Source organism: Pelmatolapia mariae, linkage group LG13 (genome assembly GCF_036321145.2).
Source record: "Pelmatolapia mariae isolate MD_Pm_ZW linkage group LG13, Pm_UMD_F_2, whole genome shotgun sequence".
Classification (NCBI taxonomy): Eukaryota; Metazoa; Chordata; class Actinopteri; order Cichliformes; family Cichlidae; genus Pelmatolapia; species Pelmatolapia mariae.
The window spans coordinates 12,548,609-12,568,137 of record NC_086238.1 but is presented as its reverse complement, the minus strand read 5'-3'; the positions used below and the strand labels follow the sequence as shown (position 1 = coordinate 12,568,137).

The 19,529-nt window shown below is 38.2% G+C and overlaps 2 protein-coding genes across 4 annotated transcripts; one reads left to right on the top strand and one right to left on the bottom strand.

The window, feature by feature from the left end:
* Positions 1–1,737: 1,737 nt before the first annotated feature.
* erlin1 (ER lipid raft associated 1) lies at positions 1,738–11,119 on the top strand. Of its 3 annotated transcripts, none has more exons than XM_063490903.1 (12): positions 1,738–1,822; positions 2,732–2,860; positions 3,064–3,145; positions 5,387–5,433; positions 5,527–5,588; positions 5,698–5,823; positions 5,913–5,986; positions 6,884–6,942; positions 7,109–7,200; positions 7,342–7,431; positions 7,538–7,617; positions 8,724–11,119. In XM_063490903.1, exons 2-12 carry the CDS (start codon positions 2,748–2,750, stop codon positions 8,913–8,915), a joined length of 1,017 nt encoding a protein of 338 aa, XP_063346973.1. In that variant the 5' UTR covers positions 1,738–1,822; positions 2,732–2,747; the 3' UTR covers positions 8,916–11,119. The 3 variants fall into 3 exon arrangements, with proteins under 3 accessions (XP_063346973.1, XP_063346974.1, XP_063346972.1); XM_063490904.1 differs by lacking the exon at positions 1,738–1,822 and adding an exon at positions 1,845–2,063; XM_063490902.1 differs by lacking the exon at positions 1,738–1,822 and adding an exon at positions 1,845–2,067.
* Positions 11,120–15,491: 4,372 nt separating this feature from the next.
* spef1 (sperm flagellar 1) lies at positions 15,492–18,756 on the bottom strand. The gene is made up of 7 exons (XM_063490923.1): positions 18,624–18,756; positions 18,361–18,472; positions 17,697–17,844; positions 17,527–17,572; positions 16,481–16,559; positions 16,279–16,384; positions 15,492–15,922 (listed from the first exon to the last, which is right to left on the bottom strand). The coding sequence occupies exons 1-7, from the start codon at positions 18,730–18,732 to the stop codon at positions 15,809–15,811; spliced, it is 714 nt and encodes a 237-aa protein (XP_063346993.1). The 5' UTR covers positions 18,733–18,756; the 3' UTR covers positions 15,492–15,808.
* Between the last annotated feature and the right edge of the window lie 773 nt (positions 18,757–19,529).

Here is a 19,529-nt window from a genome sequence, read left to right as displayed (position 1 = left end):
ATTGTTTTCATTGTTAGTGCTCTGTACAGTGTATGCTTATTTAATATTTCATCACAGAGCAAACCTTTATTTATTTAACATATTTTTATTTTGTTTTAATGTTGAATTAACTGTGGGGATTTTTTTAAGTGGGCACTCGGGATGTCATATGACCAGAAATGTGGTAACTGTAATTCAACAGTATGTAAAGAAAGAATCTGCTAAGAACAAAACACACACAAAAAACCCCAAGAGAACTCAAATTTGTTCCATGTAATCCAATCTAAAACATTTTAAACTGCTGAACAGCAACACAAACAGTGTTAAAGAAACAGTGTTAACAGAATAATTATGATGAGTTTGTACCAAAGTTTCAGGTCACATGGCACACCTAGTGTGTAGTGTGGGGTATCAGCTGGTAAGTATAGGTTTTTTCATATTTGTGTCCTTAGAGTTCAGATAGATAAAGCCTTGTGTATAATAATTAGTCATAACCACAACTCAAAGTCAGGGACTAACTAAATTTGGGACTTCGTGTCTGAGCCCAGGTTAAAACACAGTGTTAAAAAGCATTTAGTTGCATGGCTGAACAATGCTGTAAACTAATGATACTTATTTATCCATGTTCACAAAAAGGACTAATGTGTTCATTTGATTATTTGTATGTGTTAAACTGTGTCACCACCTTAGGCTTTCGTTTGAGTTCACTCAAAAATCTCTATACAGTTCTCTTTTACCACTGTGTGGACACTGTTTACAATAAAACATAAAAAAGAATGAGTAATAAAAAGATGTGTAGACAGATCAGTAGATTCAGTAGACCAATATTAACAGCTGTTCAGCCATGTTCTACGAAACCAACACAATTTAAAGGTTCAGGATTGTGGTTTTAAAAGTTGAATTTTCATGTATTTCATATGTTGCTTATTATTTTTATTTGGTTATTTAATTTAGTTATTTTTATTTATTCTCCTGTGAAGTGTTTAACAAAAAAAGCTACTTTAATTTCAATTTTATTTGTTTATTATTTGGTAATTTGTTCTTTAAGAATCGAGTCTGTGCCAAAAACTAAAGTTGAACAGACACATGACAGGATCAGATTATTAACACCTTAAAACATTGCAAACGTCTCTTTTTAAAATGATTTTTATTCTATTTCGAAAAAAAAAAATTTGTTGAATTAATTTAAGTCCTTTTCAGAAAGAAGCTGTACAATATGACTTAAGATTTTTATGTTATTTTCTATGATATACAAAACAAATGGATGTATGTAAAAACATTATGCTGTATATTAAAACTTGTATTTTCTCCAGCATGTTTGTTCATCTTTTCAGTTCAATTCAACAAATTTGTTTTTACATTTATTTGTATTATTTTTTTTATGAATTAGAGATTTATAATACATAATTCCACTCTTTAAGTGATTAGAAGAATATGAACTTTTGTTATTCATTCAGAGGTTTTCTGACTAAATTTTCTTTTGTCATTACTCATCTTTTTCTAATTTATATTTTAAACATGTTCAGCTATTTTCCAACTTCTTCTGTGTGAAAACCAGCTTTCAAAAGTTCTGCACTTTTGTTTTCAGGTTAAAAATTCTGTATTTTCCAGCTAATTCAACATTTTTAGCTTAATATTCAGTAATGATTTCATTTCAGTGCATACATTCAGATTCAAGCATTCACACTGCAGTTTCTTCAGAAAATGCACTTTCTAGTTTCCAACTGTCCTGAAGGCAGCATAATGCAGCGAGTCAAAGCAAGACTGAAACCTGTGGGAGGCGGGGAAATGGGGGTGGGACGTTGAATGCTAAGATCAGAAGGGGACACGGTTTGCTACAGCGGTAATTTTACACATTATAATCCTGTGGTTTACAGTACCTACTGAAACATTATTTGGTCGTAGTGCAAGACGATTTAAAAGCTTTGCTTCACGCTAGTAGCCTAGCAAGCTTACATTAGCATTAAGCTACACTGAAACAGTGCTTCACTTCCGATCCCACCCAGTGAGAGCTAGCCAGCCAGCCAGCTAGCTAGCTAGCTAACCCAACCCAGCCAGCTAGGGTAAACGTTACCAACCGAGTGGTGGGTAAGCCTTTGTTTTCTTTTTCAGAATTTATTTGTTTCAATGTTATAGCTACATCAAAGGACCTGTAGCTTTGAAGCACATATGTTGCTTCATAAGTTGGATGAGGAGTCACTTGCTTGTTACCCTTCTCAAGTCTTTCTGTCAGCTAATCGTGCCTGTCACCGTTAGATGTTTAAACTAAATACACGTGAAGTGTACTTTAACTAAGCGAAGTCCTTAATTGTCACTAATAGTGTTGCTATATGGTATGCATCGATTGCTGTTAAGGCAGCTATCATAGGCATAAAGGTTTCCATGTTTGACCTGGGTGCACCTGTGTTAATAGCTGACCGTCTCACTGGTGAATATAAAAGGCGTATTTATGAGAGTGTGTGTAACGAATGTGTAATGATTTACTTAAACTCTTACTTTCATTACAATGGGGTGAAAAACGGGGTGCACGGAGCAGAAAAGCTAAGCCATATAGTGTGTTGACCATAAACTTACTGGATGTAAAGAGGCAGGTTTTATGGCACAGCTCATGCATTACTGATGGTTCACCTAAGAGTCTTGACTGCATGTATTGCTGTTTATAGTTACAGTTTCCACCTGATCACAGACGTGACGGTGCCCTGAGGGCTTAGTGTTGTATAAATATTTCAGTATTTTCCTTTTCTGTCTGCAGGTGAGTGCTAGCAAGGATGACGATGCCGCATGTAGGGGCAGTATTTGCAGCAATAGCAGGAGTGATGGCCATCATGTTGCACTCCTCTATTCACAAGATAGAAGAAGGACACCTCGCTGTGTACTACAGGTACATCAGGCCTGACTCATCACACCTGTTTCTAATGAAAATGACACCTTTACTAGGAATGTGGGAGTGCTATTTGTAAGCAACCTGTTTCAAATGATGGTTATAAAGTTATATGTCCTCTTCTTTTTTCCACCCTCATTAAATATAATCAAAAGAAAATCAGATGTTGTGACCTCTGGCCAAATAATTTGTATTTGTTTCAGAGGTGGGGCATTGCTGACTACTCCCAATGGTCCTGGATATCACATTATGCTGCCTTTCATTACCACCTACAGAGCAGTGCAGGTAAGCCTCTCTCTTTCCAGGCTTGAAACATGGCCTTTGAGCAAAGGCATATGTAATGTAAGATTCAAACAGGAGGTGCCTGCGCTTTAAAACTAGAGTGGGATCTTCTATAAATAAGTCAGCTACAGCATGCAAACAGTTGTTATTCAACCATGGCTGCAGGGGCTCTGTTTTACACCAAGTAAATGGAGCATTTACATGCCAATACATATACAGTTGTGGGCAGAAGTTTGCATACGCTTATCATTGGCATGAAAGTCATGGCAATTTTAGGTTTTTCATTGATTTCTGTGAAGTGTTATTTTTCCGGAGTAGAATGATTGTGCAGCCTACATCTTTAATGCCTTTAAGAAACAAGAATTGGTTGCACAGGTTTGAATTTATTTAGGATTTTCTCAAATCCACACTGTGTCAAAATTAAACATAGAGGTGCAAATATATACATACAAACCCTCTAACACTCGTTTAAATGTCTCTTTACAAGTTGCACTTCAATCAGCGGCTTTTGATAGTCATCAGTAAGCTTCTGGCATAATTCTGTCTGGGTATTTGGCCACTGTTAATGGCAGAATTGGTAGAGTTCATTTAAATTGGTTGTTTTCTTGGCACAGACCAGGCTTTTAAGCATCATAATTCATAAATTTTCATTTGTGCTTTGGGAGGGCATTTCCAGAAACTTGACGTTAGCCGGGTTTATCCATTCGAAAATCAGTTTTGATATATTTTTGGGATCATTGTCCTGCTGGAACACCCAACTGTGTCCAAGTTTTAACCGTCTAGCTGTTAATTTTAAGTGAAGTTGAAGATTTTGGAAATGGTCCTCATGCGCTCTTATTTCATCCACTTTGTGCAATGTACCAGTACCTCTGGCAGCAAAACAGCCTCAGACCATGCTACAGCCAACACCATGCTTAACAGCTGTTATAGTGTTCTTAGGTTTGAAAGCCTCATGTTTACTCCTCCAAGCATAAGTCTTGTCATTGTGGAAAAATAGCTCAATCTTTCTGTCATCTGACATAAAACTTTTCTCCAGAAGGCATTTGGCTCGTCATTGTTGGCAGCTGCAAAGTTGAGCTGGTTGGTTGGTTTTGAAACACAGGTTTCTTTCTTGGTTGCATGTTCTTACTCTAGGGTGATATAAAACTCCCTTTACTGTGGACAGAGATGTTGATGTTCCAATAGATCATGGCAGGCTTGAGCTTTAGTGGTTCCTGGCTTGTTCCTGAACATCCTAACAAATATCCTCTCATTTGAAGGTGATAGTTTGGGTCTTGTTCCAGACCTTGGCAAAGGTCCGGACTTGGTAACACATCCAAGTAACTTGAAGAATTACGGCTGTTTTGGAAAACTACTGTTACAGTTTCCGAACATTTACAATCAGAATTGTAAAACAGTATCAGAGTAATATAGTAGAATATGCTTTACCCATTGTATGCATTCAGCTTGTATTAACTTGAAACAACCATGCACTTCTTTATGTAATCTTGTATAGCTCCTAAATTATATAATGTAGAATAAAGTAGCATTGCACTCAATTTCAAATCTTAATAATACACTCACAGGCCACTTTAATAGGTACCTTGCTAGTACCAGATTGGACCCAATTTTGCCTTCAGATCTGCTTCTCTGAAGCAAGTGCTGGAAACATTCCTCAGAGATTTTGTTTCATGATGGCATCAGACATTTGCTGCACATTTGTTGGCTACACATCAATTATATAAATCTCTCACTCAACCACATTCCAAATGTGCTCCTTTGGACTGATATCTGCTGTCTGTGGAGGCGACTTGAGTACAGTGAACTGATTGTTATGTTTAAGAAACCAGTTTGAGATGATTTGACCTTTATGACATGTTGTGTTATTCTGCTGTAAGCAGCCATCAAAAGATGGGTACACTGCGATTATACAGAGATGACATTTAAGGCTGTGGCATTTGAATGATGAAGAACTCCTGCAAATCAGAAAAGATAGGGGGTGCTTGGAGTCGTATGGCCATAAGCATGAAATAGGCTGGATGGATCCATGATTTCAGTTTTTGTGATCCTGTGCAAATTGTAGTCTTAGAGTCACTTAAATCACCTTTATTCCCAATTTTGATGCTCAGTTTGAACTTCAGCTATGTTAAATAGCAGTTGAACCTGTTGTACCCTGGATTTTATGTGCTCAGTTTTAACAAATAGGAAAACACACAGATCACTTTTATTCATAACTATGTCACAATATTTTCAATGTTTTTTCAGACTACACTCCAAACAGATGAGATCAAGAATGTGCCTTGTGGAACAAGGTGTGACTGAACTTCCTTATTTAGCTGTTAATAAATTCATTCCCACGTTAAAATGAATATATATTTACCTGAATTGTTTTTTTTTCTTCACAGTGGAGGTGTGATGATCTATTTTGACAGGATAGAAGTTGTGAACATGCTCGTCCCCTCAGCAGGTACAGCTTGTTTTTGTGAATTTCTTTCACTGCAAAACTTCCTTATTTTGTTGACTTATTAACCCTGTTGGCATTCAAGTAATTGTTGCTTTTGTTCTGCTATATTCAGTGGTGGACATTGTGAGGAACTACACCGCTGATTACGACAAAACTCTAATTTTCAACAAAATTCACCATGAACTCAACCAGTTCTGCAGCGTGCACACGCTACAGGAGGTTTACATTGAGTTGTTTGGTTAGTACGTTTTGGTTGCATTTTACTACAATCCTGAAATTCCTGAAATTAGATCATACATTAGAACTTTTTCTTTTTTTTGTTTGCAGACATCATAGATGAGAATCTGAAGACGGCATTACAGAAAGATCTGAATGTTATGGCACCTGGACTTACAATACAGGTACCTAAACACACACGTAATCTGCACGTTTTCAGTGACATTTTAGGGATGATAAAATCAGCTAGTTGGTTTTGAACTGAGATTCCACCTTCCCTCATTCCCTCGCTCTGTCCCTTTTACAAAGACTTTACGCTAACACTCAGTACTTAGAAGTGTATATTGTACATAGTTTAACATTTCCAGCTGAAACAGAGAATGTTTAGTGGGAAAAAGGGAAAAAGGTGAGATGGCACATGGATCATGGCGCTGGTAAATAACACACAGTTTCATACCAGCTAGATTTAGGCACTAGCAGCAAATGTACAGAGAGTAGAGATTAACAATCAGTCACTTGTACTGCCTACTAGTACACTAATAGTTTTGTTTTTGTTTGTTTTTTCCTCTTCCTTGTTGGCAGTTGATCACCAAATAGCCCAAACTTATTGCACATTTTCTTCCTCACTAACCTGTGTTAATACAGTTAAAAATACTCCCTTTGAGGTGAGGTAAAACAGAAATCAGATTAAACTGTTGTTTACTGCATTACCTATTAGCTTCTTGCAGGAACTATAAATTCATTTTAAGCCGTGGGGTAAACCAGGTTACTGTCTGTTAGTGTTTGTTTAATGACCCCTGCTCATGGGCCAGGACCATTAGTGCACAGCTAGGAAGAAACAGATGTTAGTGTGTCACCCAAACAAACAACCCCCTCCCCCCAAACCCACACACACAATAAATCAATAAATAAATAAAAATGAAAATATAAAAAAATAAATGACATTTGCTCGCCGGTTTGAGGTGAGGAGTCAAAGTCTGAATAGATACTAGTAGGCCAATCTATCTGTTTTTTGTGTCTTCTTATTGTTGTGAGCAATTTTCCCTCACTGTTTCCCTCTTTTTTTACTGTTTCCAATAAAGGCAGTTCGTGTTACCAAACCAAAGATCCCTGAGTCTATCAGGAGGAACTTTGAACTTATGTGAGTTTGTACAGTTGAAGTTACCAGCATAGACTTTGTACGTGGTTTCGTTTCTGTGATTTTCTCACTCAATTCATGCAAGACCACATGGAAAGCAAAATATTTGCAAGAACCTCATTTGTGTCTATCTGTGTGTGTCTGTCTGTGTGTGTTTGTGTATGTGCAGGGAAGCAGAAAAGACTCGTTTGCTAATAACAGCTCAGACTCAGAAGGTGGTGGAGAAGGAAGCTGAGACTGAAAGGAAGAAAGCCATTATTGGTAAATGCGCTGTTTTACTGTAAAACAGGCAGTTACCTTTTTATTTGCATGACCATCGGTACAATTTTAGCAGTTTGCCTCTCAAAGTTATTCATGCGTAACCCCACTGCCAACCTCAACCTTCCCTTTTCTGTCACACAGAGGCTCAGAAAGTGGCTCAGGTGGCAGAGATCCAGTTCCAGCAGAAGGTGATGGAGAAGGAGACAGAGAAGAAGATCTCTGAAATAGAGGGTCTGCCTAAAATCCTTTGGTTCCTTTCTGTGACATGAATCTGTGTGTTCCTGAGTTGTGGTGTGCTGGTTTATTTGTCTCATTCAACAGTGTTTCTTTGTTTCAGATGCTGCCTTCCTGGCCAGAGAGAAAGCTAAGGCTGATGCAGAATTTTACACTGCTGCCAAGTTTGCTGAAGCAAACAGGGTAAAAAAAACCCAAACAGTTTAAACACTTTGTTAACATCAAATGCAGTCATCACAGATCGTATAGTTTTAAAACAGTAACACTCTGCTGAGAGCTGTTTTTGCAGTGGCTATAATAATAAAAAAAATCCCTAATGTAAAAAAGAATAAGGCTTGATTTAGACTTCTTTGTAGAGCCCATGATGTAACCTAAGTAGGTGGCCGACGTTGTTGACGCATTTATATTTCTGCTGGTCCATTATGTGTTAATTACCTTGTAGTTGTGTCCTGATGCGGTGTCAGCTGATAGAAACAGTTGAAATGTTGGGGCTTTTTCCCTCCCTGGTCCCCGCTCTTTGTAATCGTCCGTTTTTTTTTTGTTTGTTTGTTTGTTTTTTAGCGCAAACATATTTGTCCCTGAAGTTTTTCTATTTCTCTGTGCATACATTCACGTCAGTTCTGATCATTACAACAGTCTGCATCCAGAAATTTGTTGACATTTGTGAGTTCTTATATTGATGCTGTGATTATTCCTTATTTTGAGATGATGATTGCTATTCTCTCAATAATACATTTAAAAACTGTGTTGGAAAAAGTAGCTAGAAATTCACAGGAGGATTCTATTGTACTGAACAGACCATTTACAATAGTTGGGTACTGCGTCAACCCAATGTGTAGTTAAATTCCCGGGGAAGTGCATGTCAGATTACGGCATAGGTTATAGTAACTTAGTTTGTGTTTATTTGTAGGTTTATACAGCAAACACATGAATCCACACAAACCTGCTGTAATGATATTAATAACCTCAGTTCACCTGACCTAAACAGAACCGACTTTAAATAGATGCAGACTTTTGACACACTCTACCAAACTGGCTAATTGCAGAAAGATGTCACAAACCATTAATTACCGTCCTCCTGACAAGAGTCAGGTATTGAAGCAGCTCTACTTGATCAGAGTTAATTTAATTGCTCATCACTGAAGTTGGTCCAGCTGCAATGTTGCTTTTATTTTTAGCCATGTAGCTGTATATAGTCACATTAAGATAAAGTGTTATCATAAACAGCAATGTGATCCAGCACTAATCGAATCCTCACACTCTGTCGTCTCTCTTCTAAATCCTTACAGCTGAAGTTGACGCCTGAATACCTGGAGCTGATGAAGTACCAGGCCATAGCAGCTAACAGTAAGATCTACTTTGGCCAGGACATCCCGAACATGTTTGTAGAGGGGAGCAACGGTCCACCTAAGTCTCCGCGCTCCCCTCCATTACCGAATGCTGAGTCAGACTTCTTTAAAGTGAAGCCAGATGGGCAGTGAGTCCACAGCTCTGCCTCTGCACAGGACAGGAGAGCTTGATGAGGAATTGTCTTGTCACTGGGGCGTAGAGCGCTGAACTGAAGATGATGATGATGGGTGGGGTAGCTTTTCAGCTAGTTTGGTGAACCGCACGCTTCAGTCTTAAATCTAAATGGCAAAAAAAGAGTGGGAGAGGGTTTAAGGTGAAAGAAAAGTGAAAGTGAGATGGGAGAATGTGCCAGATGAAAATGATTTTTTTTGTTTTGTTTTGGGTTTTTCTTTCAGCCTTCCACATTTTTAAAAAGACGAGCTTTAGAAATGAGATTGATGCCATAGTTAAAAATCAAGCATAAACATGCTAATGCCTGAGAAGGTGACGGCAACTAGTCGCCCTAATTTACATGTGCTTGCAATCAGTGCGGTGTTTAACTTTTGCTTTTGGGGCTGCATTCATTTTTCTTTTTTCTGTTGTTATCTTTTTTTGTTATTGTTTTTTGTATGCAAGGTCAATGATTTGTGATGAGCTATTGATTTCTGAGAATTATGTGGCTTGGCTGCACTGGAATCTGACAGGTGACACTAATTAAAAGCTGGGTGGACAATGTATGTGCGTTTGATGGGGGTCAAGTCATCTCTGTGCCAACCTCACTTGCACTGACTTACTAAGGTGGCTGTTTTAAGAGTATAAGGGCCCCTTTAAGCTGCTGGTGGATGAACTTGAACATTTGATGGGCTATATACAGAAGTGAGTGTGTTATAAATGTCCAGTTGAGTGAAATTATACAGATATTAGCTGTGGAGGGGTATCAGATTGGTAATGTAGTTTATTATTTGGTGTAGTGTTCTATTATTAGTTGTTTTTGGGACATCCTGTGACACTGACTGTGAAGCAAATGAGATGGGAGAAAATGAAAGAAAGATCTGGCGCTGCTTAAAGATTTAGTCTAATACAAATTCAGGATGATTAACAGCTGATTGTTGTAACAGCGAGCACTGCGGGAAGTAGAGATTATCATTAAAGAAGTCAGCGCATGTTTCTTTCTTCCGATTGGTTTCCAGAGCTGTGCATGTTGAAATTTTGAGTTTGGGATGGTTCAGATAGAGCCTGCAACCAACTCTGTTGTTATGCAGCGTATTCATAAGTGGTTAAATGTAAACTCTCAGGACATGTATTAAATATTAATAAGACAGCTGTTTAATGTTCACTCTCCAAACAACAAATAATTCAGATTTTCACCATGAAGAGAGCTGCGGTTTGAGAGGAAAATGGAAAAGCACCACCTTTTCAGCTAGGTGTCTGTCTGGAACAATGCCAATTTAAGAGCATGCAGGGCGACTGAAATAGAAATAATATTTAAAACGAAATCTACATTTCATTGTCAATGTTTACATTTTTTATGGTGATTCATAACTAAGCGGACTATAGGATCTTCTGTCATTTCTCACCGAGATAATTGAAGTACCACAGAGCTTCCTATGACGACAGAAACTCGAAGAGGATTCACGTAACCTCCAATCAGTTTTTGACAGCACGAGTTCTACTCAAAAACAAGTTGGTCTGTTTAGAGATGAATGTTGCTTTGGCTTAAGAAAAGATACGGGTTGGTGCTAGTTTTAATGTGTGTGTACATTTTGATTCTGTTCTGCTTTGCGTTTTAGAAACATGGAAATACAATTGAGATAACGAGCCTTAAATAATATAATGGTTTACCCCAGACTTAAAAGTTCAGTGATTCTTACAGGCTAAAAGGCTCCTCACAGACTTTGAAGATGTGCCGTTCTGTACGGCATCGTCATTCTCGCTTTGAAAGACTCAACAGGCAGTGAACACTATGAGTGTTTTGAAGACGCCGCGCTGTTTCTGTGACCTCCATTTGGCAGTTTAATGCTGCACCTCGCAATTGCTTTGGTGGTGGGTTCAAATAAAAGATGCAAAAGAGGGCGATGAATCACTCACAAAAATAATTTCTGTCGATTTTTTTTTTTGTACAATCTGTGAAATTTAAACATTGTTTCCTTGTTTTAAAAGGTTTATATGCAAAAATGTTTTCAAGTTTTGACAATGTTCTTATGTAAAAAAATAAAACCTATTTTGATACCTCTCTTCTCTTTGCATTGATGTGTGGGCATTGTTGTGCATTCGAATGCCACAAGGAGGAGAACTTGTGCCATGGTAGATGAGTCACTTGGTTTGAATACTAGCAGTGGCAGACTTGATCAAAAGAAAGAAGGAAAAAAAATCAAAATTTTATGAATAAATGGAAGGATAAAGACCCCAGTGACCCATTGAATATGTGTCAGTTTGTATATTTCCAAAAGTTATGTATGTATAGAAGTAAAATCAATCATGAGTTCGTACAAAGTTTAGAAACACCTTTATTTTATGTGCTAAGTTATAGAAGGAAACTCAAATTTCCCATACTATTTTGTGACACAGAACTACACATGCACACTGAAATATATTTGCATCTTAACTGCAGCACGAGTGCCTCAAATCTCACTGTTGTTGTATTTATGTCCTCCTTTTTCCAATGTTTTCAACAAGTGACATTATATATTATATCTACAGATTTTCTATAGGTTTACAAATTGATAGATATACCAACCCACATTTGAGCCTGTGCATAATTGGCATGATTTATATCCCACCACATATTCTAATAAGAGGAATTTATATGATGTGCGACTGTATCTTAGCTTTTTATTTTATTTCGAAGGCTGGGTGGTTGTGGAAAAATGAGCACGACTCAGTGAACACACTGAATATATAAACACGATCCATCACACAGTCCTTGTTGTTCTAACCCACATAATGTGTTGTAAACACTCCAAAAACAGATCTGTGTGTGTGTGAGTGTGTGTCTGTTGAGTTTGTAAAGTGGTCATCTGAAGAAAATAAAACCCGCTCTTCCCTCAGCACAGCCAGTCAGCTGTTCACAAATGCTTTCCAGGAAGCATTCAAAGTGTGTGTCAGTCCATGTGACCAGTGCCTGAGTGACCAGATGAGGGATGGCTTCCTCTTGTGACCTCTCAGCCCTCATGGACCCTGGTATCCTCTCACAGCCAAACCAGTGGTTTCTGGGGGAGGGGTTTAGCTTTTGTTTCACCCAGATAAACTTTTTTCCCCCACTTTTGATAAGATTTTAAAGATATATAATCATATTGAGTGTTTTCAGGTTTAAATAAACTTCACTCCTCATTGATTACAAAGGAAATGTGTTGTTTTTTTTTTGGTGTTTTGGCCTGTGCTTCGTGTAATGGGTGGTCTTATTACTTCTTGCCATTTGCGCAATTCCAGCCAGTTTTGAAGTCCTCTCTCTTAGGAAGTGAGGTTATGGTCAGGTTTTTTCCCTTTCCTGGCTGAACCAGTGCTTTTCCTTTTGTTGCTTTTCATCAGATCCTGGATGATCCATCTTGCCTTGACTTCATCCTGGATGTGTCCCCAGATACAGAAAGGTGTGGTCCCTCATCTCTGAGTAAATCTAGTTCCCAAACAGCAGGGTGATACTCAGTGTGATTCATCAGCGGCAGGCAGCTCCTTTATCAAAAGCAGCTCTGTTCTTCAGTTTTCCCTCACATTCTTATCCACTGTATGTATTAAAAGGAGTATTAACTTTGCTATTTCCTACCACTTATCACTGTCTGAGTTTCTATGGAGACCCTGGTAATTTCTAAAGTCTGCTATACAATTAGGGCTCTTCTGTGGCTATGAATAGAGCTCTGTTTTGGGAAAATAACCCAAGAGATCATCAGGATTACTGTGTTTAAGACGCCAACATTGCTTGGTAAAACAGGTCTGCTTAATTTGTTTGCTTTTAAATTGTTCAAATAGTTGACTTTTGAGGGAAAATTAAGGGAGAAATGGAAGCTAAGTTCTTTAGTTAACTCAGCAAACACTGTTTTTAATGCTTGCTGCTGCAGCCATCTTAACTCTTACAATCTTCAGTTTTTCAATCTGCTATCAGGAGTTCCTGATAGCAGGTAGTAAGTACGGGGTACAAACATGTGAACTTACATCACATAAATTTTCACCAAAACTCTTCTCTGAATGAAGTTGTGTGAAATGCTAAAAACAAAACAGGGAATTATCAAGCAAAGCTGAGTTGATATGTCAAGTTATTATCTCAAATTTCAAGTTACTTCTGAGTAAGTTGAAATTTCAAGATGCTAACCCAAAAGTTTGACATGCTTAAAAAAATAAATAAAAATGAATCAGTGGCAGAAAGAAACCTCCACAGGGAGTAAATGTACAAGTACCAGCAAAATAGGAAAACTCAACAAGGAGTTAACGACCAGCCATAAAAAGTGCAAGCACAAGATTTCATGTAAAAAGGAATAAAGGCTTTAGCTTTCAAATATTTGACATAAAAAAACTGGGCTATTGGAGCCTCTGTAACTTCGGTTTATTGGATTATTTATATACATTTTATATATATTGTTATATATATCTATTTTGAAATCTTAGCACGAACCTTAAATAAAATTGATTGTTGGTATCTTTTTAGAACTCTTCATGGCATAGAGTCAGAGGATTGGGAAACACGTCTCAGAGCTTTTGGTCCATACTGACATGATAGCATCACACAGTTTTGTCTGCTGCACATCCATGATGAAAATCTCATGTGTCGCACATCATCACAAAGGTACAAATGTACATGTCATATATTTTTTTAGATATTTCAAGTATTGTGATTGAAAGAAATGTATTACAGTAAAAAAAAAATCTAAATTTTGAATTATATTTTTTTTAGCATCTGTCCTTTTTAGTGGACTTTGGGTCTTGCTTAACCACAGTGATGTAATGATGCTGTTTTCATTTTCCTGTGGATTTCTGGTAAAAAAAATTTCTTTTTGTCTCATGAACATGAAATAGATGAGGGAAGCACATCTGAACACTAAAAACATTGTTTTAAGAAATAACTTCCCACAGTCAAGCTTTTGATTATATGCTGTAAAACGTCAGCCACTGCTCTTACAGTGATCGGGCATGTTATGAGATCAGGAAAGATTTTTACTTAGAACTGTGGAAGGGGGGAAATCATCTGCTCATCTATGTTTAAGAGAGGTCCTTATTAAAGACACCTGGTATGGTCTTCTGCTGCTGTAGCCCATCTGCTTCAAGATTAGACATGATGTGCATTCAGACATGCTCTTCAACATACCTTGGTTGTAACAAGTGATTATTTGAGTTGCTGTTGCCTTCTTATCAGCTCAAAGAAGTCTGGCCATTCTCCTCTGACCTCTGGGATAAACAAGGCATTTTTGCCCAGAGAACTGCTGCTCACAAAATGTTTTCTCTTTTTCAGACCATTCTCTGTAAACCCTAGAGATGGTTGTTTGGGAAAATCCCAGTACATCAGCAGTTTCTGAAATCCTCAGATCAGCCCATCTGGCACCAGCAACAATGTTACATTCAGATTCTCTTAAATCACCTTTCTTCACCATTCTGATGCTCAGTTTGAACTTCGGCTTGAGTTCCTGCCATGTGATTGGCTGATTAGATATTTATTTAACCAGCAGTTGAACAGAAGTACCTAATGAAGTGAGTATATGTATTGGTTGTCAGGTAAACAGGGACATTTTCATATAGTGTGGTTTGGCAGCAGAACCACTTTAACTGAGTGTGATTGTGACTCATCACATATATTGTGTCACACTGAGTCAGATGTTTTCCATTGTTAGACGTAATTTACGAAAAATAAATCAATAATTAATTAATTTAATACATGCATTTGTTAAGTGGCTCCACAGTGTAGTGGTTTATAAGCTAATGGATCCCAGGAGGAGAAACATATCCCTTTAAGGTTGCATCAAGAAGTATCCAGTGTAGATATGCATGCAGAGCTACCTGCTGTGGCGACCCCTTGTGAAAAAAGGAGTAACTAAAATCTAAATCTAAAATAAGTGTAACTGTAAACTTATTAGGTGTTTTTTTTTCTCAGTCATTAATTAAGTGATAATGATGATTAATGAGGTGGCATGATTGTGAGCACGACAGTCACATTAGCAGGCAGCTGGAGATGATCAGCTGCTCCTGGTACAGCTACAGGTCACATGCCTCTCACGCCAACAAAGCCCACATAAAGTAAAACAATGAGGGACATCTCTCCCTTATTTGGCACTAGAGAAAAACCCAGAGAAAGTGAAATGAACTTTATATCTGAAAAGCAGACGTTGGCCTGCGGTCTGCTGCTGCTGTGTCATGACTTCGTCAATGCTCCTGACTTTAATGTCGCAGTAATTCTAAAAAAAAAATGCTCGATAAAGTGGAAGTGAAGTTATTAACTAAGTTCTGGTTAACTAAGGTCTGGTTTTCACACTTACACCAAAGCAGGAAACTTGAGTGAAGGAAGGAAGTGGCTGCCACCAAATGCAACACCATATATAGTTTTGTTTTGCTGGCTTTAACCCACGACTTGGCTTATTTAAAACACTGCCGTCTTATTTAGTGAGATAATTGTGAATGGGGATTTGTGGCTTTATTTAGAAGCTGACAGTCAGAAATTATGGGCTGTTAAAAGAAGCCCAGAGATACCTTTCACAAAGAAGCAACTATTTACATTCAACAAGTCATGATTTCATATAAAAGGGTCATGAAGCATAAACACAGAAGATTCTAGATATAAGGCAGTGGATCATGTTATTAAAGAAAGAAAAAGAGACATTTCTGCATCTTGAAGTGTGTACATTTTATGTTCTGGGATAAAATCCCATTTTTTCTTTTTCAAAACAAGGATTTAAAAAGTTCACATCTGGAATCCCCCGTGTGCATTTCAACAGATGTGACAGTTTTAGCTGGTGGGATTAGATAAGATGATCATTTGCCTTAACTAATATTTATTTTTTACAAAATACAGGTTTACATATCAGAACTGCTACAGACATTTCTCTGTTTGTATAGTTTCACAGCTGCTTCAGTGTGTGTTGCCTCTTGCTTTGTACGTCTCCAGATGCTGTGTCAGATCTTGAATACGGACATCCTTCAAGTGAACCAGATGTTCTAGCTTGTTCACTTTCATCTGGAGGATCTGCAAACATACATGACCAAGAAAACCAAGAAAAGAAAAAGAAAAGAGGGATGAGGTTAAAGGGAGGATATTTCTTTGAAGGCTTCTGAAAATTTCATAGTGCGGTGAAAGGAGAAGTTGCACGTTTGTGTCATCCTTCTGCTTCTCTCTAAACATGCAGATGTGACCACAGATGGAAAAGAAAAATAAGGGTTATATCCGCTGAGCAGATACTGACTCACTCGCCACTGCTGACACAGGGTATTACACATGCCTAACACACACTCCTAAATATCTTTCTCCATCTCACACACACACAGACACACACTTTAGCAGAGTGTTTCCTGCATTCATGCATGTCTGCATGCAGACTTTACCTCCACAGTCTCCATCAAAGACATAATTGCTTTTTCTTTTTCCTTCAGCATTTGTTGGAAAGCAGGATCCATGTCTGAGTAAAACTTTACTGCACGCTCCACTTTACTGTACCATAAAAAAAGAATGCACACGCTATTATTTTTGTTTTAAATGTTCTTGTGATTCATTGCATTATAATTAAAAGCAGTGTTTTGGTCATACCTGTTTTTCTGCCTGTTCTTTTCATCTTTTTTCAATTCCTCCAGCTGAGTTAGAAGTCTTATCTCAGTCTGCTGAATTTCTGAAGAAAAAAAAGTGTCTTGTTTTACAAACTATGATGTGAATAAAACACAATGACTAAAAAGATCTATACAGCTGAGTAAAAGAGATAAGGCTTGGTGGCAGAAAGGGTGATGACCAATAGCAGAAAGAGGGTGAAACACTGAAGTAAGATTAGTAGATACCGGAAAAAAATATCAGGCTTTAAGTCAACGGTGCTGAGCTCAGGACAGCGATAAGAGCCATGTGGAAACTGATACGAGAACCTGAGTCATGTGTCTGATAGCGGGAGCGAGTGTAGACGGAAGAGGAAAGAGCAGAGGGTGGAGACACTGGCCAGCTTTGATAGGGACGGATGAGGTGTGGGAAACAAGTTCACTCCTTTAGGGTGGTGGAATTTTTTTCTAATCAGTTCTCCCCGATTCCTTCAAATGGACGTTTCTTTGTGTTTCTGATTGGTCACGGCTATCTCTGGGACAGATTACACTTAACTTGGGCCTGAGAAGATCTTGGAGACGCTTCATTTCAGTGACAAAAACAGCGATGAACAGTCACTAAACTGCTCCCTTAAACAAAAACCAAATAAAGAGGGGGAAAAAAACACCTTGCTGAATGCTGAATATGCTGACTCGGTGTTTGGGAGTTGACCAGCAGATATAGCTGCATTAACAAAAAAAAGTCTAAAATAACACCAAACTCACTTCCTGTGCTAAATAAAGTAGCTTCAGTTTTGTTTGGCTTCAGTTAAATAAAAAAACAACTGTTTCAGCTGATATTCTGCACAAACTACACTATCATTATGACACATGCTGCAACATGCATAAGGCCAATATAAAGTCATTGCATTTATCCTAATTCAGCTGTTTTATTTCCATAATCTACTTAATGTTACTGACTTCATCACAGTTTGTAACTTCCAGCAACGCCTACATCACTATCGTGTGATGTGATGCAAAGCCAAATATGGCATCAAATGCAGAAGACTGTACCTTCATGAGGTTTCTCCTGGTTCCTGGTGTCATAATACTCCATATCCTAAATTTATAAAACAAAATATATATCCACTGTAGTTAGATTAACATGGACAAGCATGCAGTAATTCATATTTTGCATTCAAACAGACAAAAAAATGACCTATACCGTATGTGTCACTACACACCAGTATGTTGTTGGTGGTGTACTCCAGTTTCTTGTCTATCTTCTCCCTGAGGGTGCTCAGGACAGGCACTATTGCTCCTGTGGTGCTCTGTGCAATTTTCTTCAGTGTCTCCTCAGGCACATGGAAGTCCAGCTTGGAAAATACCTTCCTATCCTCAGATAAATAAAAACACATGTTTCTAATACCTAGAACTATGCACAGTAGTATCAGCAGACTCAGTGTGATTTAACTGATGAGACACAACATAGGAGCCAAAATGTTTTCAGTAAATTCCCATAAATCTGAAGCTGGCTTTGTGCCATATCAGTGGCGAGGGATGGAGTGAGTGGGTGTAAGTAGGATTTGTCCGCAGGACCAGATGTGGAGGCCCAGGAAAAATTTTATTTGGATGGGAAAAACATTAGGCAATGTCTGTCATTCCTATTAAGAGATATTAATTAGCCATCTAGCTTTTTAACTTTTTTGTAACTTGTGTACAAGTTTTTGTGGCAGGCTGTTAAAATGTGATGTTTTTCAGCTGTGGAGAATGTTTTTCTCTGGCTGGGCTGTAGAAGTCCATTCAGTCCACCAGATTCAGAAGAATCACACACACACACACACACACACACACACACACACACACACACACACACACACACAAACATATAAAAAAGTTATGTCTTGCCTGTTGAGCAGGTTCCAGTTGCTGAGCTTCTGCTGTGTGGAGTTTGCAGAAACATAGTTGTGCAGATCAACAAGCTTGGGGAAGAAATATTTTACCACCTCAGCAGCCATCACTAAGGTTCAAAGAGAAACTTAGTCAGTTCACAAATAAATAAAATTACCGTAGCTGGAGACATGGAGCTATGCAGATCATATTACTCCTGCTGTTACTGCTTGATTGTTTGGTTAGCACCTCCCTGAGGACTGCTTAGCCAGCTTTACTACCTGCGTCGCTGAAGTCTCTTGTGATATGTCTTTTGGGCCGGGACAGAGGTATCTTATCTATCCACGCAAACAGGTCCTGTAGTTCCTCTTCGTTTAGTTCTCGTTCCATTATTTATAAAATTACAGTCGTTTCTGAACGATTAAAACAGTCTTGATGAGCTAGCCTATAGCTTCACCCCACCTCAGGTTGTTTGAAGCGTTGCTAGGCGATCAGCTGTTAAAGGGCCAGTTCAACCCCAAATCAAAAATATAGATTTGTTTCTCTTTTGGCCCATCTTTGAGGGATTTGGGGTTTTAGGGAGTTGCAAAGTCTTTCAGTTATAATGTTGTATTGTTATATACATATTCTCTTGAATACATGCACTCAATACATGCACTTGTGCTGCTCTGGTGCTCAAAGCATCAAAAATTACGCGAGACATCTTGCAGACATCATGACCCCCAAATCTGCTCTTGAGGAGAGGCTCCTGGTAGTAATGGTAAGCCCTCCAGCTGGAGCAAACTCATCCTGTATGCTTTAGCTTTTTCTCTCCTTCTCCATATCCATACTTCTCTCTCCCATCAGTTTGGAACAAGTTCGTCTTGGTTTTGTGTTTCCATTGTTTTCTGTGACGCTTTTAGTTGGTTTGTGGGGAACTCTAATCTGGCCTTTATATTCTTGAGTGTAACCAGTGGTTTGCACCTCGTTGTAAACTCTCTGTATTTCAAATGAAGAAGGCATCTCTTTATTGCAGACCTTAACAATGATACACCTCCTCAAGAGTGTTCTCCATCTTTTGAAGTCAAGTTCTTGGAGGTTTTCTCTTCATGACCATGGAATAATTATGTCATCATGCACCTTAATTCTCTTCTGTGGTATTTCAGCCCTGTTGGCGTGGCCGAGTTGATGAGTGCATTCACGCTTTT

Bases quoted from the DNA above. Each gene is read 5' to 3' on its own strand.
- erlin1 (XM_063490903.1), top strand. From the start codon at position 2,748: ATGACGATGCCGCATGTAGGGGCAGTATTTGCAGCAATAGCAGGAGTG. The intron at 7,201-7,341 runs GTAAATGCGCTG...TCTGTCACACAG, and splicing joins AAGGAAGAAAGCCATTATTG to AGGCTCAGAAAGTGGCTCAG. The intron at 7,432-7,537 runs GTCTGCCTAAAA...TCTTTGTTTCAG, and splicing joins GAAGATCTCTGAAATAGAGG to ATGCTGCCTTCCTGGCCAGA.
- spef1 (XM_063490923.1), bottom strand. From the start codon at position 18,732: ATGGAACGAGAACTAAACGAAGAGGAACTACAGGACCTGTTTGCGTGG. The intron at 18,473-18,623 runs GTAGTAAAGCTG...TTTGAACCTTAG, and splicing joins AAGAGACTTCAGCGACGCAG to TGATGGCTGCTGAGGTGGTA. The intron at 17,845-18,360 runs GCAAGACATAAC...ATCTGAGGATAG, and splicing joins AACTGGAACCTGCTCAACAG to GAAGGTATTTTCCAAGCTGG.